The sequence below is a fragment of the Porites lutea genome, chromosome 4, assembly GCF_958299795.1.
Source record: "Porites lutea chromosome 4, jaPorLute2.1, whole genome shotgun sequence".
NCBI classification, from domain to species: domain Eukaryota; kingdom Metazoa; phylum Cnidaria; class Anthozoa; order Scleractinia; family Poritidae; genus Porites; species Porites lutea.
In genome coordinates, this window is record NC_133204.1 from 39282999 (window position 1) to 39307322 (window position 24324).

The 24324-nt window shown below is 41.1% G+C and overlaps 2 protein-coding genes across 2 annotated transcripts in view; one reads left to right on the forward strand and one right to left on the reverse strand.

Moving 5' to 3' along the window:
- The window catches only part of LOC140933545 (annexin A5-like), a 330251-nt gene that overhangs the window by 241491 nt on the left and 64436 nt on the right, over window positions 1-24324 (reverse strand). The gene's annotated exons all lie outside the window — the stretch shown is intronic.
- Window positions 132-20270, forward strand: LOC140933544 (uncharacterized). The gene is made up of 19 exons (XM_073383141.1): window positions 132-309; window positions 1257-1319; window positions 1970-2071; window positions 2869-2947; window positions 3609-3690; window positions 5000-5086; window positions 5375-5444; window positions 5964-6122; window positions 7333-7400; window positions 8343-8416; window positions 9245-9348; window positions 10168-10259; window positions 11592-11686; window positions 11998-12083; window positions 12736-12831; window positions 13708-13737; window positions 14390-14641; window positions 15097-15300; window positions 17000-20270. The coding sequence occupies exons 1-19, from the start codon at window positions 256-258 to the stop codon at window positions 19622-19624; spliced, it is 4422 nt and encodes a 1473-aa protein (XP_073239242.1). The 5' UTR covers window positions 132-255; the 3' UTR covers window positions 19625-20270.

The window sequence follows — 24324 nt, forward strand, 5'->3', positions numbered from 1 at the left end:
GTGAATTGCCAACCTTCTACTAGTTCCCTTCCAAATGTATCTTATTCAAATGTGTCAAGTTCCTTTACAAATGTTCCTTCCACAAGTGACCCCTGTACAAGTCTTTCTTCTGCAAACCAAGAAGGCCAAGAAGGCTTCAATAATTCAACATGGCCTGCTGTAGATGATCAGTTTTTTGACCCAAGGGATGTTGAGGGACTTGATCAGGAGGAAGATGGTCTGTTTTCTGATGGTGAGGAGGAAAACATTGAGGATATGGAAATGCGCAATAAAATTCAACAGTGCTTGATTTTAAATAGAGATTATCAGGTGAAAGGTCTACATTCTTTGGCTTTCATGTTTCATTTTTTCAATTCAGACCACATGATGTGAAACAGTTCTTTGGGGTAACAACACATTGTCTGTAGTGGGAAAACAAAACATACAAGAGACGAAGGTCTGCTTGAATGTAGTCTTCCTGAGAATGTACTGCATTATTTAAGAGTATGGTTTCTAAACAGTTTAGTGTAAGAGAGTCCCTTATATAAGCAATATAGCTAGGTATGAGCCGCCCCAAAGGGTATGGTTTTGGTGCCGCTTTGGTCTAAAAATGGGTATAGACTTTGCCCATTTTGGTCTAGAATAGGGTATGGTTTTCAAGGCAACTACAGGAGTGTATGAACATATTAATTTATGATTTCAATTCCAAATAAATAAGAAAGAAAGACAAAATTAATATGCGAATTTAAGATGAATTTTAATAAATCTTTTTTATTGGCTTTCTAATCTAACTAGTGATGACATAATTTCTTAGAGGCCACGTCTGAAAACGGGTGTGAAAAATGACATTTTTTGGTCTCAAACAGGGTCAAGATTTAGAGAGGACCGGGCGGCACATCCCCACCAAGAATTCCCCGCAGAAAAAAGTTGCCTGTTTGTAAGCATAGCAAGAAAATCATTTCAAGACTGCTGAAAAATAAATCCAGCTAATGCTTCTGGGTATTTTCGAGTCCAAAATGCTGGCCACTTATTTAGCCAGGTTTACTCCTGTATTAGTCCGGTTAAGCATAGGAATTTCAGAGTTCTAGTGGCACATTTTGTTGTTCCAGAAAATATGATCCATACTTGTGCATTGGAACCCATCTGTAGAGTCCCCCTTCATGGGCACGGTATTGATATTTTCTTGAATTTTACATTCGCAAAACAATTATACGGGGCAGCTCTAGTCAGGGGGATTTCTGTGAACAACTATATTCATTCATGTGTCAATTTTTTAGATTGCAGTTTTAGATGAACTTGAAAGAATAGAGCTGGCTTTGGCAAAGAACAAAGAAAAGCAGGTTAGTAAATAAAGTGAAAGACCATTCCCACTCACTTCTGTGCATTTACAGTTAAACCTACAAGAACATGCTTACAGTGATCATGAACTTTCATTTTTTTAGAGGCAAAGACAATAATAACAATACTAATTTAACTTTATTATCATCTACTGTCCATTGTTTTAGCCTTGTTGTAGATATAATCAAACCCTGGTTAGTAAGATCTGCGAAACAGCACCAAAATCCTTGTTCCAGGCTTCACCTGTTTACCAACAGGATTTGAGTACATGCCATGATTGGCCTGTTAAAGAAGCCATTGATGATTTGCCAATCAGGTTTAAAGGAAATTCAAAACCCACTTAATTCACACACACACACACATACACACGCGCACACCGATATAAATTTGTTGATTCTGTAGGGGGCTCAGAACAAGGACCGGGATTTGATTATGTTCGCAATGCAGGCTACTTTATATTATTTACTAGACATGTTCCAAATACCGGTAAATTGTCTGTCTTATAGAAACTAACAGAAGGAACTAACTGTAACGTGTCGTTTGTTTACCTTTTCAAGGTGTCTGTTAAGAGGTGGTTGACAGTTGTATAACATGAATAGGATGATAACAGTGAGTTTTTTTCGCTGATACCCCTTTCTTAATGTGGTTTTAGCTTGGATTGCATCAAATGAGAGCAAATAAAGATGAAGGGAAGCCAGAGGGTCACACATTAATGAAATTTGCTTATCCTTACTTCAGAGACACTGGTTTAGTGGTAAGCTATAACTACTCTCTTAATGGTAAGCTTTGTGTAAAAAAAAAGCAATGTTTTCAGCAGTAGATACACCTAGCAACCTTTTGTGACATTACAGGTGTTAAAAGTATGGGGTCCTTAATGATAGGGTTCCCAAGTCTCCACTGAAGCAGTTGGCAAGATAGAAGCAGGGGAGGGTGAGTGGAAATGGGAGTGTTATGGCAGAAAAACACAAATAAAAATGGTCAAAACATATTAAGTAGTCAATTATTGAGGAGATAGTAGTAGCAGTCACTGCTATCTCAATATGAACCTAACATTAATTAAGGTTAGACAAAATACTGATATTGAGTGACCAACAAACTGCAATGCAGCCATGTCCAACACAAACATACAGTGCAAAAAATAACAAAGTACAAACCAAAAAGTTAGTTTATATTGCTGTAAAGATTTTAAGGGCTATAAGATAAACAGGTAGAGCAAAACAGAGCCACTCAAGCTATAACCATACAAGATGCCTAGAGTACTGACATACAAAAGTACTGAAAGGTCTGGGAAATTAAAAATAGTTGTCATGAATACTTACTCCTATAAAATACAATATATCACCTCTGCAGCAGACAAATTAGCAAGCAAACTAAATGGAATCTCGCCAGCTTGTGCATAAAAATTCCTCTATCATGAATGTGACCCACAAAAGGCAGAAAAGGTGAAAATTGATGTTGGTCACTCTTGGGAGTTACGCTAGGTTAATGATGATGATAACAATGTTGTTAAGCTTGTAAAAAAAAACACTTTTCTTTGTTGTTTTCTAACAGGGTCCACCTGATAATGAAGACACCAAGCTGAAAAGACAGACTTGTCAGGTTGATGGCTACCTGATTCAAGAAAAAATATGTAAGCAAACTTTTACGAATGAATATAAAAATCAATAACAGTATAATTAATAATTTATAACACAGCCGGATCTAGTACATTATTTTTATCATTAACTTCATTTCTTTAATATCCTCTTATTCTAATCGTGTAGGAAGGAATACATGCATCCTAAGGTAAAAAAGAAGTGAGATTTTAGTCTCTCTTCAGGGTGCGGCATATACTAGTCCGAGAGTCAATTTAACTAGCCGCAAAAAAATTTATTTAGTTTTTGTTACATCGTTAGTTTATTAATTCATCATCATAGTAAAGTGTAATACATCATGTAATTTCACTTCATCAGATCAGCTTGAAAAACAGCTTTTCATCCACATGAATTTATTACGATATTGTCTTACAATAACTTTTGTCATTTGAATTCCCCCCAGAAAACTTCAAATGGTGATCAGGCAAGTTAAAAGCAGAACTCACCACCCTAACTGCAAAGTCCACTAGTCCTGGGCTGTTGGACACTTCTTTCTTTGCATGTAGGGTATAAAGGTTGAACAGGAATTTTTGCCACATATCCATGTAGATCGGACTCACAATGAAGGTTATGTCTTGACTTACTGGTAGGGAAGCAAATTCTATACTGTTATACAAAGACTCATGGTTCTAATTTTTGCTTTGTTTCTATTGACAGGGAATGCAAAAGAGAAAGAGCGCTTGGCTGAAGGAGTTAAGATGCAAAATTTGGAAAACAAACTCTCCCCAATACTGCAGAAGTATGTGAAACCTGGTAGATTTAGCGTAAAGAAGTGAAAGTTGCTAATGGGTACTGAAGGAGTGCTTGGGCTGGAAGGAAAATTCAGTTTGATTGCCATTTGAATGGGCAAACCGGTCTGTTCACTGTATGGGGAAATGGTAAACAACATTCAGGGCTGGGTAAATTCCATTCAGATTAATTTAACCATTGAACAAATTAGATTGTAGTCCTGTAAATTTCCAAACAACTGCTGCATTTCTTAAGCGTGATATCAAAGGTGGTTTGAATTATGAGGAGCACAAATTTCAATTTAGAACATTCAGTCTGGGAAAACAGTAGTCCCTGTTCAGATGTTTCATTGCTCCTGGAAATTTTTAGACTGCAAACCAGTCGGTGTTTTTCTCAAAATGAGTGAAGAAATTGGTTAAGCGTGGCGTAAGAGTCTTAAGCGCAAAGCGCGCAAGCGTCACACGCCCGTAAGACATGTGAGGCGAGAGAAAAAAAACCGGTCTCGCTCTCTCAGTCTCGCTCTCTGTTTTCAGCTTCCTTCCAGACCTTTCGTTTGACTGCTTGCGCGTACTTGAATACGCAACAATAAGGACTGTTTTGCAGTCTAGGAAATTTTTCATTTCAACAACCCAGAATGTCATGTTCCAATTTTATTTTCCAACTGGAATTTTTTGGAAGTCATTTTTTTTTAAGTCATGGTAAACCACCACAGTAACACTCACTTCTCAATTATTCTTCCATGTTTAGAAAATTATACTTTGGCCTACATAAATGTAGCCTCTCATGCAAGAGTTTTATTTTCTCCCTCCTTACAAGGGAGGAATGCAAGTCCCCCAAAAAATGTGTGTGTGGGAGGCTGACATAAATGGAGATCCATTGATTTCGGACATGATTCAGTGAAGTGAAACTTGGGTGAACTAGTAGGATCCAAGCCAGGATTGGTGAAAAAGTATAGGTTCAAGCGCTGTGTGCAGCTAACTACAGTCAAGTCTTTCTTAGACGGACACCTTTGGGACAACTCTTATTGAGAGTCCATGAAAAAGAGTATAGAAGCGTGGGGACCAACTCAAGTTGTCTGTCTTTTACAGGTGTTTGTTAAGAAAGAGTTGACTTTATTTATTGATGGGTGTCTTTAGGTTATTTTAGGGGCCAGTTACAGATTCCTGTAGGTGCCCTGTAGGATGGTTGTAATTGAATTTGCCAGAAGAACAAAATTAGTGATCAGTTTCATTGAATTATATATTTTCACTTTTTTGTGGATGTTTTAATATTATTTCATTGAATAATGTTTGTGTGTATGCTTTTGTTGCCTCTGTTAGGATACAAAAATTAGAGCTTAAGAATGTGAAGACGAATAGTGACTTGAAGGAGCTTGAAGACCTTAAGGCAGAGAGCAGAAGAATCAAGTTAGTTACTACAAACATTATCTTGATTCTTCTTTATCCTAAGAAATTATGTTATCTCTTATAAATACAGTGTACAGGCTTTCTGTTGACTTAATATTAAAATTTTATTGTATCACTAAGAAATTTCAAAATACTTTATTTTAGTTTTGCTTTATCCAGCTTTATCACTAAATGTTTAACCATGAAAGTGTGTAGCAATCTTGACAGGAATTTTCTAATAAAACTACAATATAAATAAAACCGCCACGGTAATATAATTTTTTCTTGTGCTTTCTCGTAAAATTTCAGAAGCATCCCCAAAGACAAACTTGCATATGATTTGGAGGGAATTGACTGGGACAAAATAAGCAGCATCTATGTAAGTAATAATTCCTATGGAGAGCTTGTTATCGGGTGTTGCACTAACAGTCTGTATGATTTTTCATAATTGCCTAATTCGTAATGATCCTTAACTGATAAAATGTAACTGGGGAGAAGAACAAATCAGCACCTTTACCCAAGTGACGCTATATCCTATTATCTTAGATGTTGTGCCAAGATCATGGGGCATATGTTTGTTATTTGTAGTAGGTGTTTCTTATTTTGAAACAATTGTTGTTGTTATTTTAATAGTCCTTATGATTAACTCTCTCATTTTGGTGTGTAGCTGTTTTTAACCCACCCATATTGTCTCACATACAAACTTAGTACTAGACTTTCCTATGTCGTTTAATTTTACAATTTATTGCCTCAGTTGTAACATTTATCTGCCTCAAGGCTGATTTGTGGTTAGTCTTAACTTTTTTTTTCTTTGGCCATGTTATTTCACCACTATTCTTATTGTTTCATAGTTGTTGAACTTGTTTTTTCCTTACTACTTTATGTTACTCTGTTGTAGGTGCCAAAACGAACTAGTTTTCAGTGTCGCTTACAGTGGTGCAACTTTGATCACCCTGATGTGAACCGAACCCCGTGGACTAAAGATGAAGATAAGAAGCTTCTGCAGTTGGCTAAGGATCCTAACATGACCTGGGTTGATATTGCACAAACCCTCCAGGTTAGTAACTTATATTCATAACTTGTACCTGGACAAAATACAGTTAAGCCTCCGTGTGTGGTCACCTCTTGTAAGACCTTTCACAAGCAACACCAAAATCACAGTTTTCCCAGATTTCCCATCTCCTGTGAGAGACTACAGCACCTGTCTGTCTCATAAGTAGACAACGAGTACATAGTCCCTCATTTTCCCTCAGGGATAGCAGAGTGAGCGAAATGCTAGCGCACGTGAAAATCACCCCACACAAGAAAAGGCAGGAAAATGAGAGAGTACTGGTAGATGAACAGATTATACTACTGGTAGTCTATTTCATAACCGACCACCCGTTCAAAATACCAAAATATGTTTTCTCAGTTAAAGCACTATAAAGTCAAACCTTATTGGCTGACCGTCTCCATTGACAGACCACCTCTATGTCTCATAAGCGGCCACCTAATCAAATACCAGAATCAATTTTCCCATTTAAAGCACTGCACAGTCAAGCCCGACCACGTCTGATCACCCTCTGTGACAGACCACCTATTTGCCTCTTTGTCTCTTAAAATCCGTTTTCTCAGTCAAAGAACTCTTGCTGGAATTCTCATAAGTGACCACCTCCAGTAAGCAACCATCAAATCTTGGACTAACCTTCACGGAAGGTTTGATTTTATTCGGATATTTACGTGTACCAGGAAGCCGAAAAAGGCAACCCGGCTGTTCCAGTCGTTGAGATAGTGGAGATGGCACCAAGAAGACAAAGGTTCTTGTGCCGCCCCCTCACTATGTGAAACTCCTGGAAATGGCTACAATAAACAGCTTCTTTAAACAGCATGCAAAAGAACGTGCTGTCCGATAGCCCAGGGCTAGTGGATTTTACAAAAAAATTATTGGGCTAGTGATGTTTTTTGAGGAATTCGAACAACAGAAGAACTGTGTAATCAATTATGCTAGTCAAAAAGTTTTGGGGGCTAGTTGAAATAACGTCTGAGCGAGTAAATACTAGCTTCAGCTTGCCCGAATGGTAAGCTGTAAAAATGGTTTCCTTTGCACCCCTAATGGGTGCCACCGTACTTAAATCCTTGCTAAGACCACTGTCAATTTTTCAGTTAGTACGCAGCTCTCCAATTTTTCGTTGTTGTGTTTATGTTGTTTTTTATCTTCACTTGTTTGTTGCTGTCTTAAACAAAAGTTAATTTCAATCCGGCCTTGTACATTAACTCTGTGTTCCCAGACCAAGCGAACTCCTATACACTGTTATGAACGTTACCAAAGAAGTTTAAACAAGAATCTTCTGAAGAGGTAAGCCTATAAAACGCGGCTCTGGTATCTACTTCTTCATTGTTTTACAGTTTGACGTCCGTGCTTGTTTTGATTTTTTTAACCTAACATTTTCCCTTGATTTAACCCATTAAGTCCCCAAGATCCACATACAAATTCTCCAGACTTATCTCCTTACATTTCTTGTAAGAATAGTTGAGAGAATTTGGTTTAAGATCAAAGCATTCTCGCTCTGAAAATCAATTGAGTAATTCTCATAACCTTTACTCTTGATGAGCTGCTGATGTTGTTAGGAGACAGTTGATGTTGGTCTTTCGTGGGACCTAAAGGGCTAAACTAAAAATTCTCAAAACCTGAGGTTGAAGTTTCTTGGGTCAGTGACACGGCAACTTGGAGCAAAAATTCGAGTTTATTGTATCTTAATGCGTGTGGATTATTCACGGATCTGCGCGCCAAATTGGAGATAGCGGTGGGACATTAATAACAAAAATTGTTATGAGTTTGAGCAAGCGAGGGAATCGTAAGGCGTTGGCTGGGATATGTGAATTTGACAAAATTTATTTTATACGTTGTAATCAGGAGCTCATTACCCGGAGCGAACAATTTTTATGTGCTCCTGTCACGGCGTTTTCACTGACCAGTTTATTTTTAGAACGATTTTAGCGCGAATTAAGAATATCTTTGAGGTCCCACAAACCAGTCATCAAAACTAAAACCCCCAAAGTGGCATTTTTGACCCTTTCTTCACGTTTGGTTTCCTGTGTCACTTTTTATGTTTATAATGCGCTTATGAACGGAGGGGAGCTTTCATTTTCGCGATAAAAAGTACTGTAAAATGCATCTAAAAACAGGGTGTGTAAACGGACGCAACATGTAACATCCAACAATGCTGGGAGTTGTTGGCCAACAATGTTGCGCTAGTGCTGCGTGGCCTTTATTGGTTTTCTTATGTCATGTATTTAGCAAGTGGACTCCAGGGGATGACAAACTGCTGCTTGATGTGGTGCGTGTTGTTGGAGTGGGGAACTGGGCAAGAGGTACGTTCATCAAAATTAATCACAGTTTTTAGTGAACAGAGATACAGATAAGCTAAAGGAGGGCACGGACAATTCCAAATTTTCTTCAAGTTTAGAACTCGTGAATGTTCAAAATCAACCACGTCGTAGCTCCTTTACTGATTAAAGATGGTATTTGAACTGTTGGCTAATCCTTACAAAAATTATTCCCCAAGTATGTAAACAATATTGACAAGTTAGTCGTTGCCACAGTAGCAAAAATTCATGATCTAAAAAAGACATTGTCCTGCAAATGTGGTGGGGAAAAAACGAAAAAATCGACATGCATGACTTTCCTGTGTATGACTGCACTCAGAAACAAAACGGTAGCCCGTACTTTTCTTCCATCGTTCCACAATGCAAATGACCGTCTGTGTCCAAAAAGATTAGAGACCCTTAGGTTCTAGGACGAAAACGACTACGAGTACCAGATTTGACTTAAAGTTTTTTCGCATGTTCTCAAATAACAGACACCCCGGAAAGCTTCCTTGTACTTCTTTTTAACCAAAAACATTAGCACTGTTATGATAAAACCTCTAACACTTTATAACTTGTTTCCGCTACCACGGCATTCTCGCTAAAACTCGTAGTAGAATGACGACGTTTTCCCGCCAAAATGACGCTGGTTCACGCGCGAGTATTGAAAAAAATCCGTACTCGTAGTCGTAGTCATCTTAGAATTCAAAGGTCTCTATTATTGAGATTCTGAAATTTTGCTACCATGGTAACGTGACGTCACATTTCTCCTCTCTACCGTCTTGGCCGGAAGCAACCAGACTATGAACAAGTGTTCATATTTTAATCTTGCAGTGGCCAGCTTCTTAGAAGGTCGTCAGGGAGATCAGTGTATGCACCGTTATACGCAGACATTACAGATGGTAAGGAAAGGCAAGTGGACTGAGGAGGAAGACGAGGTAATCCCGGCTAAAAGGGAAGCCCACAGATGCATTTTAGTTTTTAAATGTCTAACTGAATTAGTTCCGCCACATTTATCGGATTATTTTATTAAAAATCACACCATTCACACTTACAAGACAAGACAAAGGAACGGCATTCATCTACCGTACGTTAAGTTAACACGTTTAGATGTTCAGGTGCGGTTCTTTTTCATAATTGACCTGCATCACCAAAAGAAGCTACATCGCTTTTCATTTAAAAGAACCTTCTTAGACTTCATTGTAGCCCTCAATTTTTCTTATAAATATACTTATGTAACTTGTGGTAGCTCCCTAATTCGTTTTAATCTTAAACAAATTGTGATTGTTATGAAGATATGTAATTTTCCATTTAGTCACTTTTAAAAACCCTTGTACATAATTTTTACATAATTTCCATTTTTTATCATGTAGTCATAATTAACGCTGGGCCCATTTTGATACCAGCCATTACCCTGCCTAACTAAAGTTGACTTGACTTGACTTTATGTAGAGGTCGTCTTCGTACGAGAAACATATTGCCTACTGAACGAAATAAAACTGTTTATTCAAAGCGTTTTTCCTTTAGTGATCATTTTATTAATCCTAATAACCTTATCTGTTGATCGTGTATCAGTGTAATGGATATTGTTTGAAGAAAATTGGTGTTGATTACTCTTGGTTAAAGGGTTAATATATTAGGGTCGAGCGATCTTGTTCTTGACTGTTTCGTTCCGTTTCATTTCAATCAGCTCTCTCCTTTTGTTTTGCTTTCCGCTCGATAGCCAAATGAATTAAATGTGTTTTCTTTGCTTCCAGCTTCTTAGAAAAGCAATTGAGAAGTACGGAACAAGTTGGAACAAGCTGTCTGAGATGGTCCCTGGCCGGTCAGGACCACAGTGTAGAGAAAGGTTTGTTTTCCGTTCACGGTCTTCAAACTGACGACTGAGATCAGGCTCTATTTCCGTTTCGACCACGGAAGAGGGAATGTATGAAAACTCTTAAAATTGGGCCTGATCTCAGGTTCTCAAACTTTTTTTAAACAATTCATAAAGAAAATACAAAGGAAATTAAAGTTTAATGAGTATTTGGAAATCAGATGAAAAACTACTCATTTTTGCATCCTTATTTTCTACTTCTAAAATCATTTTGTTTGAGAAGAAATATCAAGCATTCGACACAGTGTTTCATCATCAGATGAAACACCTCGAAGTTCGTGAAAAATACGTTACTGCGCGTCGTATTTTCAACTCTCTTCTCAGTGTTTCATCTGTGATGAAACACTGCGTCTCATGCTTGATATATTACTTACATTTTACCCGTTTCTTGTTGCTGGAGCTTTACGTGGCCTTTAAACCTCTGCCTGACATTTGTCAATGCACAAGGATGTAACGAAGACGAAACTGCTTTCCTCATTGATACCTGCGTTCACAAGAGCGGACTTCCTTGTGAAATCCTAAGGCCCAGGTGAAACGCCGTACACTCATTTTTTTATTAGAACGTCCGTTTTCGAGTTGAGCCCGGACGGTTCTTATTTTCTGGGCGGTTTCAGCATGGAAATGTGCTTACAGATGTTCTTAAATTTCATAACGGAAATCTGATAACTTTTAAGCTGAACAAAGACAAGTTAAGAAAGTGATTGAAAGTGTTTTCACAGTAATGAATTGTACAAGTACAATGTAAGTGTATTATTGACCATACACTATAGGGATGTGCTGAAAGAACAAAATTTTACGCGCACTCTGATTTCATTTAGGACATTATGTAATTCAGATTTTCTGGATTTACGAAAGTAAAAGCTCTTCTCTGAGCCTCAGGTACGTTCTTAGCATGTTCTTAATATTTTGGCAAATTTCAGGCTGAACGTTCTTATAAAAAAATGTTCTTATAAAAAAAGAGGCTACTTCACATGAGCTGAACTCGACTAAATCTTTCTTGCAAAGCCCCTTAGCAAAAAAGACAATTCATAGTTTGGCTAGATCAAATTCGGCTGTTTGACCAAGCAGCCGAAGTAGGTCGAACACAAACTGTCAGTTAAGTTTGGCTCATGTTAAGTACGGCGTTTTCCTCGGGCCTTACTCTTTAGAAAGGGAGGGGAGGGTGCGCTTTTTACTCTTTTGGCCAAAGCACAAAGGGGTTCGCTGTAATTCGGAGAAGGGCGCTTAGAGGACGGTGGCGCTCATTCGAGGAAGTGTGTTATTATCGGCTTATTTTCTTTTCCAACTGCGGCATTTTTTTTGTAGGTGGGTGAATGCCTTGGATCCTAAAATAGACAAAGGAGCGTGGACCAAAATACAGGATCAAAAGTTGCTTGAAAATGTGGAGAAGTTTGGTCAAGGTAAGCAGCAAGTTGTCTTTTATGACCGTTAGAGCCAGTTGGAGCTCTCTCCCATAGTCACTGCAGGGGTTTTATTTTCCATTTAATGTCTTATCCTCACGTTTACATTTTCTCGATGCTACTAGCCTTTGCCACAGACAGAACTAAACTTTTGTTTAAGTCTGCGACGCATGCTAGTAGCCTCCCCGCAGACGTCCGTTGGGGTTCGTTTGTCACGCATTCATCCAAATGAATGCGTGACAAACGAACCCCAACGGACGTCTGCGGGGAGGCTAGCATGCTAGATGCTACTTCTTATTCATCTTTGGCAGGAAACTGGTCCAAGATTGCACGAGCCATTGGGAACCGTACTGATAATCAATGTTGGCGCCGATGGATCGTGCTACGCAAAGATGACGTTAGTTGAACTCTCTTACTTTCTGTAGTGACCAAAGGAAAAATTGTGGTTTTTATTATTTGTTATTGAAAAGCACAACGCGCCATGCATGAGTACTGCTGGGGAAGTTGAATGGTTACGCTACAATACTTATTCTACAGATTGAAAAGTTAGATTGTACATAAGTCTTACTCTAACTAACACCCGGAGTCGCAGGTTCAGGTCTGTAAGTAAGTGTTTATGGGCGGGAGGGCGTAGAACGCCTATCCAGCCCCTAAGATCTTGGCCCTGCCTACCTCAGTTTGGCCTATAAATGAAGTGGGGCTCGGCTCTCGAGACCTTCCCATATATCCGCCACTGGAGAGAACCTGTTCAGATAGAGAGTGTACGTATTATTATAATCTTTAGAGCGGGAGATGGAGAGTGGAAAAGAGCATTTTTTTTCTCTTGTCCTTGCCCTTTAACTGGGAAAATGATGATGATATAAAACTCCCTTCGACGGCTTCATAGCTCAGTGGTGATCCACTTTCCACGTTACTTCAGCCTGTACACATTTTCCTCAAAGGGCTCTTTTCACAAGAAAATATGCGGCTAGAAATCTCTCTGTGTGTTAAACGTTTTTTCGCCATGTATGCAACTCAAGAGTTTTTCTCTTTTTCTTTAATTCTTCCAGTTTTTGTACTACCGTCAAAATACATTGCGGAAGAAGAGGGAGCTGGTGGCTAACTTTACTGGACGAAGACAAGAAAGACCATCGTTAAGACCAGAAGTAAGTCGCGCTAACATATACAATTCATCGACCAGGAAGACTGTTGAATAAAATAATTAATGGTAATTGAACTGAGTGGAGTGCAATTTGGTCTGAAATCATACGCGGGATTTTTAAATCTACGACCGCAGAGCGCGAGTTTGATTTGAAATCACAAGTATGATTTCAGACAAAAATTACACGACATGAAGTTCAATTACCACTTTATTACAGCTATACTGAAATCGCAAAATTCAGTCGGAACCAATATTTTATTGATCCAGTAGTCAGTTTGTTCAAACTTGGAATCGGGAACGCTTTTACATCTCATTTTTTTTATGCAAAACAAAATGATGCGATTTAGAACAGATGTGATTTAGATCAAAAATAGTGAAGCTATGTAATGAGGGGCACACGGATGTTTCTCTTCTGCTCTCTCTAACCGTAACTCTTCAGTGTTATACCGTAAAATTCCGAAAATAAGTCCCGCCTTGTATAAGCCCCTCCAAATTTAAGCCCAAAATCGTAACGCAAAAAAACCCTCCTTTAAATCACCCCTCCGAATATAAGCCCCCCGGGGGGCTTGTACTTGGAATTTGCCCTCGGATACAAAGTAAAACAAAGCAAAAATGGTAAATTTCCTTCCCGCTACAAGCTAGCCCAATCGATTTTGAAACGCAAATTTCCCTCCGTACATAAGCCCCTCCGAATATAAGCCCCTCCAAAAATAAGCTCCTCAAAAAGGGCCCTTGAAAAATATAAACCCCGGGGCTTATTTTCGGAATTTTACGGTATTCTATCGAGCCTTTCTTTTCCCTTGGTTGTTTTGAGGTGTCGTCTCGTAAACAAGAACTAAACACAAATGTGGCTAAGTTTTCATATGGTTTTTCTTGTTAGGATTTGGATATCCCAGATGTGCCAGTTGTGGTAAGTTCGATGATTACCTCCCTTACTTGTAGGTAGTGTGATATTACACAGGAATCTGCCGTCTGCCTGTAGACAGCTTTCCTCTTGTCTTCACGCGGGACTATCTGCAGTTTACCTGGTCAAACAACTGGCGTATCTTGGCTTGCTACGTTTGCCCCATTCCAAAACGAACTAGTGCACGGTCAGTCTTTATCTCCAAATAAGGTACTCTTATTGAGTTGTTGTACAGTAAATCCCCGCAAGTAAGAACCTGGTTTTAAAGAACCAGGCAGGCTAACATTTGCAAGTGAGGCCCCTGTATACAAGAACCTGTTTAGCCTAAAAGTTGAAACAGGTTCTTATTTTCTAAAATCTACACTGAAACAAATTCTGTAAACTTGGGCAAATAAGATAAATCAACATTCAGGGTCCTCTTTGGAGACATAGGTGCCTTATCACACCAAGTGTAATGTAATAGTATGCAGGTTTTACATAAGGAATGAGCTGAATACCGCTAGATACTCTAACCCACAATGTATTTTATCTTCAGAAAAAATGAACCTATTTAAGAACCTAAATTTGTGCTAATTACCATTTATGTAAGAACCTGTTTAGGCTAACTTAGGAAAAAACAGGTTCTTACTCACTGGTTTTTTACTGTAACTGTTTGTAGAAGAAAGCAAGAGGACGTATCCCGCTTCCACCAGAAGAGTCTCGAGAAAGGCGAAGACTAACAAGGCAGAGGTTTAGAGAGAAGAAACGGGCAGAGAAAATACGAGCTGAAGAGGAAGCGAAAGCAAAGATGGTACAAGAAGCAGAGCAAACAGAGGCGGCAAATGAGGACGAACAAGAGGAGACAGAAGATATGAGGGATGACAATGAAGAGGTCAAGGAAGTGGCAAAGAAGCCTCGAAACAGAAAAGCGGTGAGTGTAGATGAAAGAGTAAATACAAAGTAAATCCTCTTCCTCGAGATTGGCTTTTTCTGGAGTAATGGCAAGCGCTATGAAACTAAACGAATTAAAATTTCAGCTAACAGGAAGCACCGAGGTAGTTGGCTAATCATAAGGATTTATAATGCCCATCCTAATTTACCGTCTCATGTATGGCGCACCTTTTACAGCTTGCAGGTCTAGCGCGTCCTCCATGTGCCTTTTCCGGCTTACAGATGGTGAACACGGCAGACAGAGTAAAAAAAAAACAACAACAACAACAGGAGAAAACGGCGTGCGAAAGGAAGAGAGGGTGTTTTCTCTCCCTCTTCCTTCTATTACGTTTTCTTTCACGTTCCTTGCTTCTCACTGATTTCGCACTGGTCCCGACTTCGTAGGCCTTTTAGTTTTATAACCGTTTGTTGCTTTCTGCTGTGTGTTTTAATTAGGGAGTAAACAGGGCTAGAATTCAGCAACCCCATTCGCGTGAACTGATGAAAAACAGCCCAACCAAACGTGAACTGATGAAAAACAGCCCAACCAAACGGAGGAATATTGGCGAAATGAAAAGGAAGAATCAAAAAGGTGCTTCTGCCGAGGATAAGACGAGTGCCGTGTCGGGCTTCTTAGGGCCTTTCTCGTTGCTTCTGCAGGTGAGACGTTTGAATAGATAAACGCAAAAAGAGCCAGGTTGTTGATTTTTTTCATGTTCTTTATTTATTTAGCCTTACTACGGTAATATTTGACCAAGATAGCCTCTTAATAATCATCTTGGTTGATCTGGAAAATATTAATTGGATTACCGCCTCGTGTTTGTGCTAACCTATTCGTCGGGAACCCGGCATTTTTATAAGACAAAAGAGTACCATTTGCTGTGCGACAAAAAGACAATAGAAAACGGATAAATTACGTTTCCCGACTCACCTTCCCCGCGTGGAGGATCGAGGAAAAGAAATTTTCCTGAACACCAAACGGCAAATTACTCTAATGTTTTTAGGTTTAATGATTAGGGCTAGGAAACTGAGCGAATTGAATCCCATTTAGGATCCTTATACAAGCAACGTGAAACTTAAGAGTCCGTCATCCTGGCGTCCGGCGTTGTGCAAATACTCTTGCCGTATCAAAGATTTGCCATCTCAGCAAATAAATGAGTGGTATTTTGGCTCGTCACGCAATGAGGAAGGGACGAGTGACGAAGCCCTGAGAACGTCTGCGGGTTGCGCCGGTAGCATTGGAATGCTTTTGGCGCAGCATGACAAATTGTCACGCAAACCAGTAGACCAATGTACCCCTATTATGGGGGTCTTGTCCTGACGTTTTATCTCCCCGTAACAACACCCCCAAAAAGAATCCTCACAGGCTCCAGAAAGGTACCATTCAAATCTCTCCTAAAAAAGTTATGGCTGATAATTTTAGGTGCAGTTTGCGTTTTAAGACAAAAGCCATGTTGTCGAATAGCCTAACTTTCCAATTACGACGTGCATCATCCTTGAACGACTTCAAAGCCAACATGCTGGCCACAGCCTTTGAATTAGTTTGACACACGTTGAAAAGCCACTTTTATTCCTATTATTTTATTCCTACCTACCTACCTACCTACCTACCTACCAATCTACCTACCTTCCTACCAATCTACCTACCTACTTACCTACCTACCTACCAATCTACCTACCTACCTACCAATCTACCTACCTACCAATCTACCTACCTACCTACCTACCTACCTACCTACTTAGGTACCTACCTACCTACTTACCTACCTACCTACCTACCTACCTACCTACCTACCTACTTACCTATCTACCTACCTACCTATCCATTAACCTAACTACGTACCTACTTATACTTACTCACTGATCTCCCAGTTAGTGCTCGTAAAATGCCATTGAACGGTAACAAAATCCTTTTCATCTATGGTAATAGGCTCCTGTGCTCATTTTGTTAGTTATTAAGCTTCAAATAGGCCAAATTCGATATAGTAAACATTTTACTTGGCTCGGAGGCTTGACAGAAACAAAAAAATGCATTATTTATCCCTGGACCTGAACGCCGTGATTTCTTTCGTTTTATTTCCCCCACGCCTCGGAGCCAAGTATAAATTTTAATATATCGCGTTTGGTCAATTTAAACTTCTATCACAAGAGTAAACTTGGGTGTGGAAATAGGCTTGTGACACCGCCCCCGCCTCCGATTCGCCTTCTTGCTGCCCGTTATTTGAGATTCTTGTGAATTCTTGTTCTTGAGGCAATGTTACAAGCACTTCAGACCAGTCATCTCTTGTTTCCTTCTTCCGCGCATAATCATGTGTTCAGAGGAAGGTAATGAACATGGTCCTTTTGTTTTTATCCCCAGGCCTTCAGCATCGACATCCCTACGGTTCTTAAAGCCATTCAGAACACCTCGACCAACCCTGCCTCGTCACACACAAACGTCACTACAGCCGCTAAACCCTCGGTATCACTTGAAAACACTGCCACTGTAGATGAACAGAAGGAACAAGCGAGTGATGCTACAAGAAACCGGCAGAGCCAAGCTAGCCATGTTTCTGGTACGTCCAAGTTGCCCTCAAGTAACAACTATCCGTCAAATATGCACCGAGAAGCTAGTGATGGCATGTTAGAAAATCAGACCAGAGGAGATCAGGGAAGACAAAGAAACCTCCAGAACGCAGAATCAGACTTGCAGTTGCCAAAAGAGAAAAGTAATATGGGCGATCATCAGGGGAATAAACACCCGAATAAAGGGAAGACTCCTATCGGCCTGCAAAGCGCGAGAAACGACAATGGAACTACGGCGGCGAAGCCAGTGAGTGCTACTCCGTCTGCAACAAGCCAGGCTCCCCGCACGCGGGCACCAGCAATTCCTCCTCTTCCACCCTCCTTTACAACTCTGAGAACGTTCAAAGCTCTTCTTCAACTCCGCCCTGAGTTGCAGAGAATAGCCGCCTTGTTAAATCCCTCCCCTGAGTGCGGCACAGCAAGATCACAAGCACACCAACCGCCGTTAGCATCGGCCTGTCAAGCAGTCCCTTCTGGTAGCCATGGTAACAAAGAGTCCGGTGCATCACGCGTTATACGTGACGTAGCGTCAGAGAAAGACAAGCAAACCATGAGCAAATCAGGTGATAGTGAAACCACGTCAAGTGAACATGGCGTGGTTACTGTTGCACGTGCAGTTGGCGGAAAGCCCAGCAATAATGTGGAGGAAAGTACGGGTCTCTGTGTTTCTGTTGGAAATATTACAACTGATGACACTTCAAAAACTGGAATCACCCAGTTAAATAAACAGGTTCCTGAAATAGCGCCTAATCATAGAACACTCATACAGCCGGCAAGTGCTTTACAGACACTACCAAACGAAGCGGGGCATGCCTCGTTCAGGGCCGATAAACAAACAAACGCCTCGATAAATACAAGTTTACCCCCTCACGGTGGGTCAAGTATTGTCGAAAACAACAACCAAGGCCCAACGGCAGTTACAAGGTCTCGTGCCTACCGTAATTCTTACGAGTACAAATTGTTATCTTCACGATTCAGTAGTTTGTTCCTCTGGCCAGCCCTTCTTTCTAAAATTCCAGTCAGGTTTACCTCGCAATTTGGACCAAGCTTTGCTCAACAACACCCCCCGCCTAAATTAAGTATTTATCCCAAACCCCCTGAAGAAACTCGACCGAAGAAAAGAAAGAGTGGAAAGACAATTCAAGTTCCTCATCCAAAACGCAGGCATCCTGGTTTAGCAGCAGTGAGGATGGCTTCGACGGCGTCTTTTACGACCCCAGCACAGCAGCTTTGTACATTGGCAAAGGGATCAGCAATTAGAAAGGAGAGCAACCCTGCGGAAACGGCGGGCACGGCAGCTCAGCCAGAGGAAGACGCGGCGTCTGCTGACACGAATGAAGTAGTTTTTGCTGCGTCTCAGCTGGTGTCCTTACACAGTGCAACAAAGTCACGGGCAGCGTCCCGCGCTCCGGGCAAGAGATCTTACAACACACGTTTACCAGTGAAAAGAAGAAGGGTTATTGAAAGTTCGTCTTCTTCATCAGATGATGAGACTTTTGTGATCGATGAACGACAGTGGAGAAGTCAAAACGAAGACAATCGACCCGCCAGAGTAACCCGTCAAACAACCCGAAGACTCGCAATGGTCCCAGAAGAAAGAGTCGGCACAGTGACGAGTGCCGGCCAGGGAACGTCTTCCTCCCCAATACAGCGGGTTGGCAGTAACTCTAATGTAAATGCAGTTATCTCAATACCTTCTGATTCCACCGATGAAGCGCCGCCCAAGTCACCGGTACTGGTCGTCAGAACTAGAGGACAAGACGACGCCCCTGAGCAGGTGCCCCGAGTAACTGACAATCAGAACGCGACGCCGTCGAAAGGAAGCAGGAACAATAACGAGGCCTGCAGCCCCTCGCCATCGAGCTCGTCAAAGCGGAAAAATCCGCGACCCCTGATCGTCAGTACTGGAGAACAAGACGGCGCTCCTGAGGAGGAGTCCAGAGCAACTGCCAATCAGAACGCGACGCCGTCAAAAAGAGGCAGGAACAATAGCGAGGCCTGCAGCCCCTCGCCATCGAGCTCGTCAAAGCGGAAAAATCCGCGACCCCTGATCGTCAGTACTGGAGAACAAGACGGCGCTCCTGAGGAGGAGTCCAGAGCAACTGCCAATCAGAACTCGACGCCGTCGAAAAGAAGCAGGAACAATAGCGAGGCCTGCAGCCCCTCGCCATCGAGCTCGTCAAAGCGGAAAAATCCGCGACCCCTGATCGTCAGTACTGGAGAACAAGACGACGCTCCTGAGGAGGACTCCAGAGCAACTGCCAATCAGAACGCGACGCCGTCGAAAAGAAGTGGGGACCGCAAACCCACGCCATCCAGATCCTCAAAGCGAAAAAACCCACGACCCCAAAAAAACCGCGGCGCTTGCTGGAGAGCCATGCTTCCAAACGTTTCTGCTGATGATGACGACTCGCAGTGAAATGCATGATCTCTTTTTGACCATCAAGGATTTAGTTTGACAAAGGATGGATGTTTAACGAGCCCATTTTCTTCCTCACAACTACTGCTCAGTAAGGCCTGTTTCAAACGTCGTGCTACTACGGTGCTAAGCTGGCTCGACTGTAGCTCGACTGCAGCACGACGGTAGCACGACTTGGTTTCAGACGTCGAATTTAATTCAGTCGAATAGAAAGGCTGTTGACGAAAACAAAACACAAAAAACAAAGAAACGGTTTAGTAAACTTTTAAATGTATTCTAATGTATTTATAATTTATGAATTGAGTTCGGCACGGCAAGCCTTGCCGTGCTACACGGCAGTAGGTCGACTTAGTTTCAAACGTCGCGCTACTGCCGTGCTAAAGTCGAATTTAATTCGATCAATTGAGTTCGGCAAGGTAGTAGCACGACGTTTGAAACGGGCCTAATATAATATAATGTTGCCGTGATTTATGGAACACACCCTTCTCACGATTCTTGTATTTTTCCTTTTGATGCGGCAAACATTCCCATACAGCAACTATAGAAATTGCAAGAGAAGTCAACTTCAAACATTTTGTGTGATTTATTTCACGTCTAAATTTGATTTGAATGGTGCTGTTGGAAATAAACTTTAGTGCAGAATCTACCGACATTGCAAATACAGTGGGACTTTGGGACCCAATCATGGAATTTCGATCAGTGCACTGGGAATTTGTCTTTTACTCATAGGAGTGGAAGAGTTTGGATTAGCAGCACTCAACACGACAAGGAAGCCCCTCTAGTCTCTCCAATTCCTTTGCCTTTCAGCCAAACCATTGCCCCAAACCGGAACGCGAGAACACTGTTTGTAAAGCGAACCATCATAAGCTATCTGATTCCTCTCGGAACATTTGCGCTAAAAGAAAAATAGAAAGACAGACAACAAACAACAACGCATAGGAAACTAGGAAACCTAAACAATTGCATAAACGTGTAATGGTATCGGGGACGTTCTGGAATTTCATTGTTTTAAAACGTCATTACTGACGTCCAATCAAAACACGGGTTAAGTTCCAACAGTTAGACAACAGTTGCCTTGGAAGTGCGTGCTATTTTTAGCGCGCACGATGTTATTATTTTTATTATCATTATTATTAAAAACCCAAGAAACACTCAAAATTATCAAAACTATTTCAGTAAAAACGAATAAGAAAGCCAAAACACGCGGGAGTCGAACCAACGCGCTCCAAACCCTTGGCAGATTTAGTCGCTCATAGACACTTTCGATGGGGCAGAGGGACATCCCTTTTTTTAAATTTTGGATTTAAAATCGATTGAGTTGGCTACCAAGCCCAGTAGGGAGCACGGAAAATTTGATTGAAAACGCCTCGTGGGCAGGCTCCTCGCCTGCGCGATCGAATTTTCAAAACATTTTTTCATGACAGAGTTTTGACCACCCTCGGAGATCCAGGGGTGGATAGTGGGGGCGAGGGAAAGTCTAAACGGGCGGAAAAATATGGCACAAAAGAAAAGTAAAGAACGGCCAGAAGAGCCCCTGGGGACAATGTCTTACCAGACCAGTTCCAAACGGTCGCCGCCGTTTTGGCTTCTCATTGGTGCCAGAAAAACACAAAGTTTTCTGGCACCAATCAGAAGCCAGAACGGCGCCGACCGTTTGGAACTTGTCTGGTAAGACATTGTCCGCAGGAGCTCTTCTGGCCGTTCTTTACTTTTCTTTTGTGCCATATTTTTCCGCCCGTTTAGACTATCCCTCGCCCCCACTATCCGCCCCTGGGTCTCCGAGGATGAGTTTTGACAGAAGAAACGTTGTCATGGAACGCAAATTTTTCTTCAAACTGTAGCTTTAGGCCCCGTCCACGCGTATCCGGATATTTTTGAATGCGCAACTTTTTCTTTGCGGATTCGGTGTATCCGGAATGCGAAGCCGCAACTTTTTGAATCCGCTCCCCAGAGTGAAAATTTTTTAATACGATATGAATCCAGACTCGTACCCAGTCGCTATGTATGTTTTTGGGGTGAGAGAAGATTGGGGTTAGCTTGGAACGCGCGGAGACTCATGGGAAGGGACCCTTCCCGTGAGTCCCCTCGTCGACGCCATTTATGAGTTATTTATTGTTGTTGGTTCTCTCATTTGCGCCGAGAGGTTTTTCTCGAGGTACTCTGGTTTTCCCATCTCCTCAAAAACTCAGGTAGATTCGGAATCAGGTAAATCGTTATTTGTTTTATTTATGAGTCCCCGCGCGCCTCAACCTAAACCCAATCTTCTCTCGGCCCCAAAAACACATAAAAAGGGACTGAGTACGAGTCTACTATGCATCCGGAATCGCGTGGACGCTAAATCAGGATATTTTTTATCCAGTGACGTCACAAGATCGTGCCCAGTTCTTTACCGTGAATATTCAAGATGGTGCAGAACGAAAATTATCGCTTCTTCACTTCTTGGACTTCAGTTTCAAGTCCTATAACTTGTGTGCAGTTAAACCCTGATTACTGTACACTTCAATTGTGGCAATGCGACTCGACATTTTGAAGCTTATTTTCATGTCGGACGGACGAATTGGGCGCAGTAAACAAGTTAAATTAGCGAAACAGTGCTTGGTGGGACAATTTTGTCAATGAAACAGTTATTGACGAAGATCGGCGATGAAATTTTTGCATGAGCCGGAGATCGCTTTACAATCAGCTGACGAACTGAGAGTGAATGCGGACACTTGTGGACGTGGAAATTTTTGAATCCGCAAAGAAAATTGGCGGATTCCAAAATATCCTGACATTAAATACTTATATCACGAACCAGAGAGCCGAACCGTGCCAAAAGAGCATTCATTTCACTGCCTCATACTGCCTTAACCACCTGTCTTTGAACATAATTAACTAATCGCCGAACACGTGTGAAACACGAGGGCACGCGATAATCCGTTTAAATGTATTGTCCTAGATGACAATTGATTTCAACTAACGTCACGCGCAAAGCCACCTGTATAATACACAGTTTTAAGTAACTTCTTCTCCAATTGATGTGCGACCAACAGTAATTTTAGGCGGCTTGTGTTGATAAGAAGTTGATTAGAAAAAGATGATCGTTCTTTTTAATATTTTTCTTTTGTCTGTTTACTGCGTGTCGCGAATTAAAGTGCGTTCGCTGATTTGAAAATTTAATTAACGCATTTGAACGCTGCTAAGATACATGTGTACTAAGACATAAATAACCTGTAACTCTTGAAATGTTTACCATTTGAAACCAAGAGAAGAAAATTAACTATTTAGGAGGGTGTACCGAGAACAATTATAACTACGAACCGCGTAACCAAAATGGACCCTTAGATTAAAAGGCATATTGTATAGAAACGATCATTCTGAGAGGGATCATGCAGAGAGATAAGTGTCTGCTCTCAAGGATTAGAATCCGGGTAGACCCTCATTTTTTCACTTAAAGCCGAGCGAGCAGAAAACGAAATTGCGTGAAAATCGCCACCCGTGAGTGACCTGGCCTCTCCTCGCGTGCGGCGATTTTCCCGCGCGTTCGAGTGTCTCTCTAGCTCAAACTGAAGGACTATTCGTAGTAATCTTAACGGGCTGTGGGTGCGGCTCTCTAGTTCAGTTAATGTTAATATTGCCAATCACGCGTCATTATTCGGGATGGGACTAATAACGTTAGCGAAGAAAAATTACTTAAAAATGACAAAATCACACTTGCTTCGTGTCAAACAAATTAGCCTCCCAAAAGAATTATATCAAACGCTACAAGCAACAAAAAAATGAACTTTAAAAACAAGCTGTTAGGCTGACAAGTTTGTCAATCCGTGTCTTCTTTCATCCAATCTGTGTTATTTATAATTTCTTTACCTTCCCTTGATGTTTTGAGGTCTTTTTTGTTTGGTGACAGTTTCCACTGCTCATCTTTTGATCAATTTTTTGACGCAGCTCCTTTACAACAGGTTCGTTAACGCATGCAAAGCAATAAGTTTACATTATTCCATGCAAGAACGATTAATTCATGTCGGTTCATGAATTTATGTAGTGAGACCGCCATGCACGAAAACAACCGTTTGCCAGTGTTCGCGTGAGGCTTCGTGAGACAGGAAGCCGTTAAAGTTAATAGGGACATAATGTGTTAAGCGGGTGAAAGCTATATGTTCCTCGTATATAACCAAAAGAGAATCTACTTAAAGCAGTATTAAATACTCACTTAACACAAGAAAAGTCTTTTGCAATTCAGCCCACGTGCTGAAGAATGCCTGTAATCGGCTGTAATTGCTAGTTAATTGTCTTTCAAGTAGCTTCTAAATTGCTAAACCATGTTTCTCCTTTGAGTGCCCTAAATTAAATTTCACTTTTACAAAACACCTTTCCCGTCTATCTCATGCTGTAAAATACTAAAAAATAAAACAGTACCGCAAGACATCACTGCTAAAGAGGTTTAATTTAAATCTTGGTCCCACCATTGGTTATGTTCACACACTATATAATACCGGAAAGCTTTTCGTGCCGACACCAAAAGCCCTTTTTTTTCGGTATAGTGAACAGCTGCTATCCGATATACTGTGACTCTACACTTCGGAGATCTACGCGACGCAGCTTCAGCTAGCTTCGCTTGCGCTCCATTACAGAAATCGCGCCGAAATCACCGTCGTTCTCATGTGTGAGCAGAATCCCTATCCAATATTGTTCTCCAATTCGTGCCGGCGTAAAAACGGCTT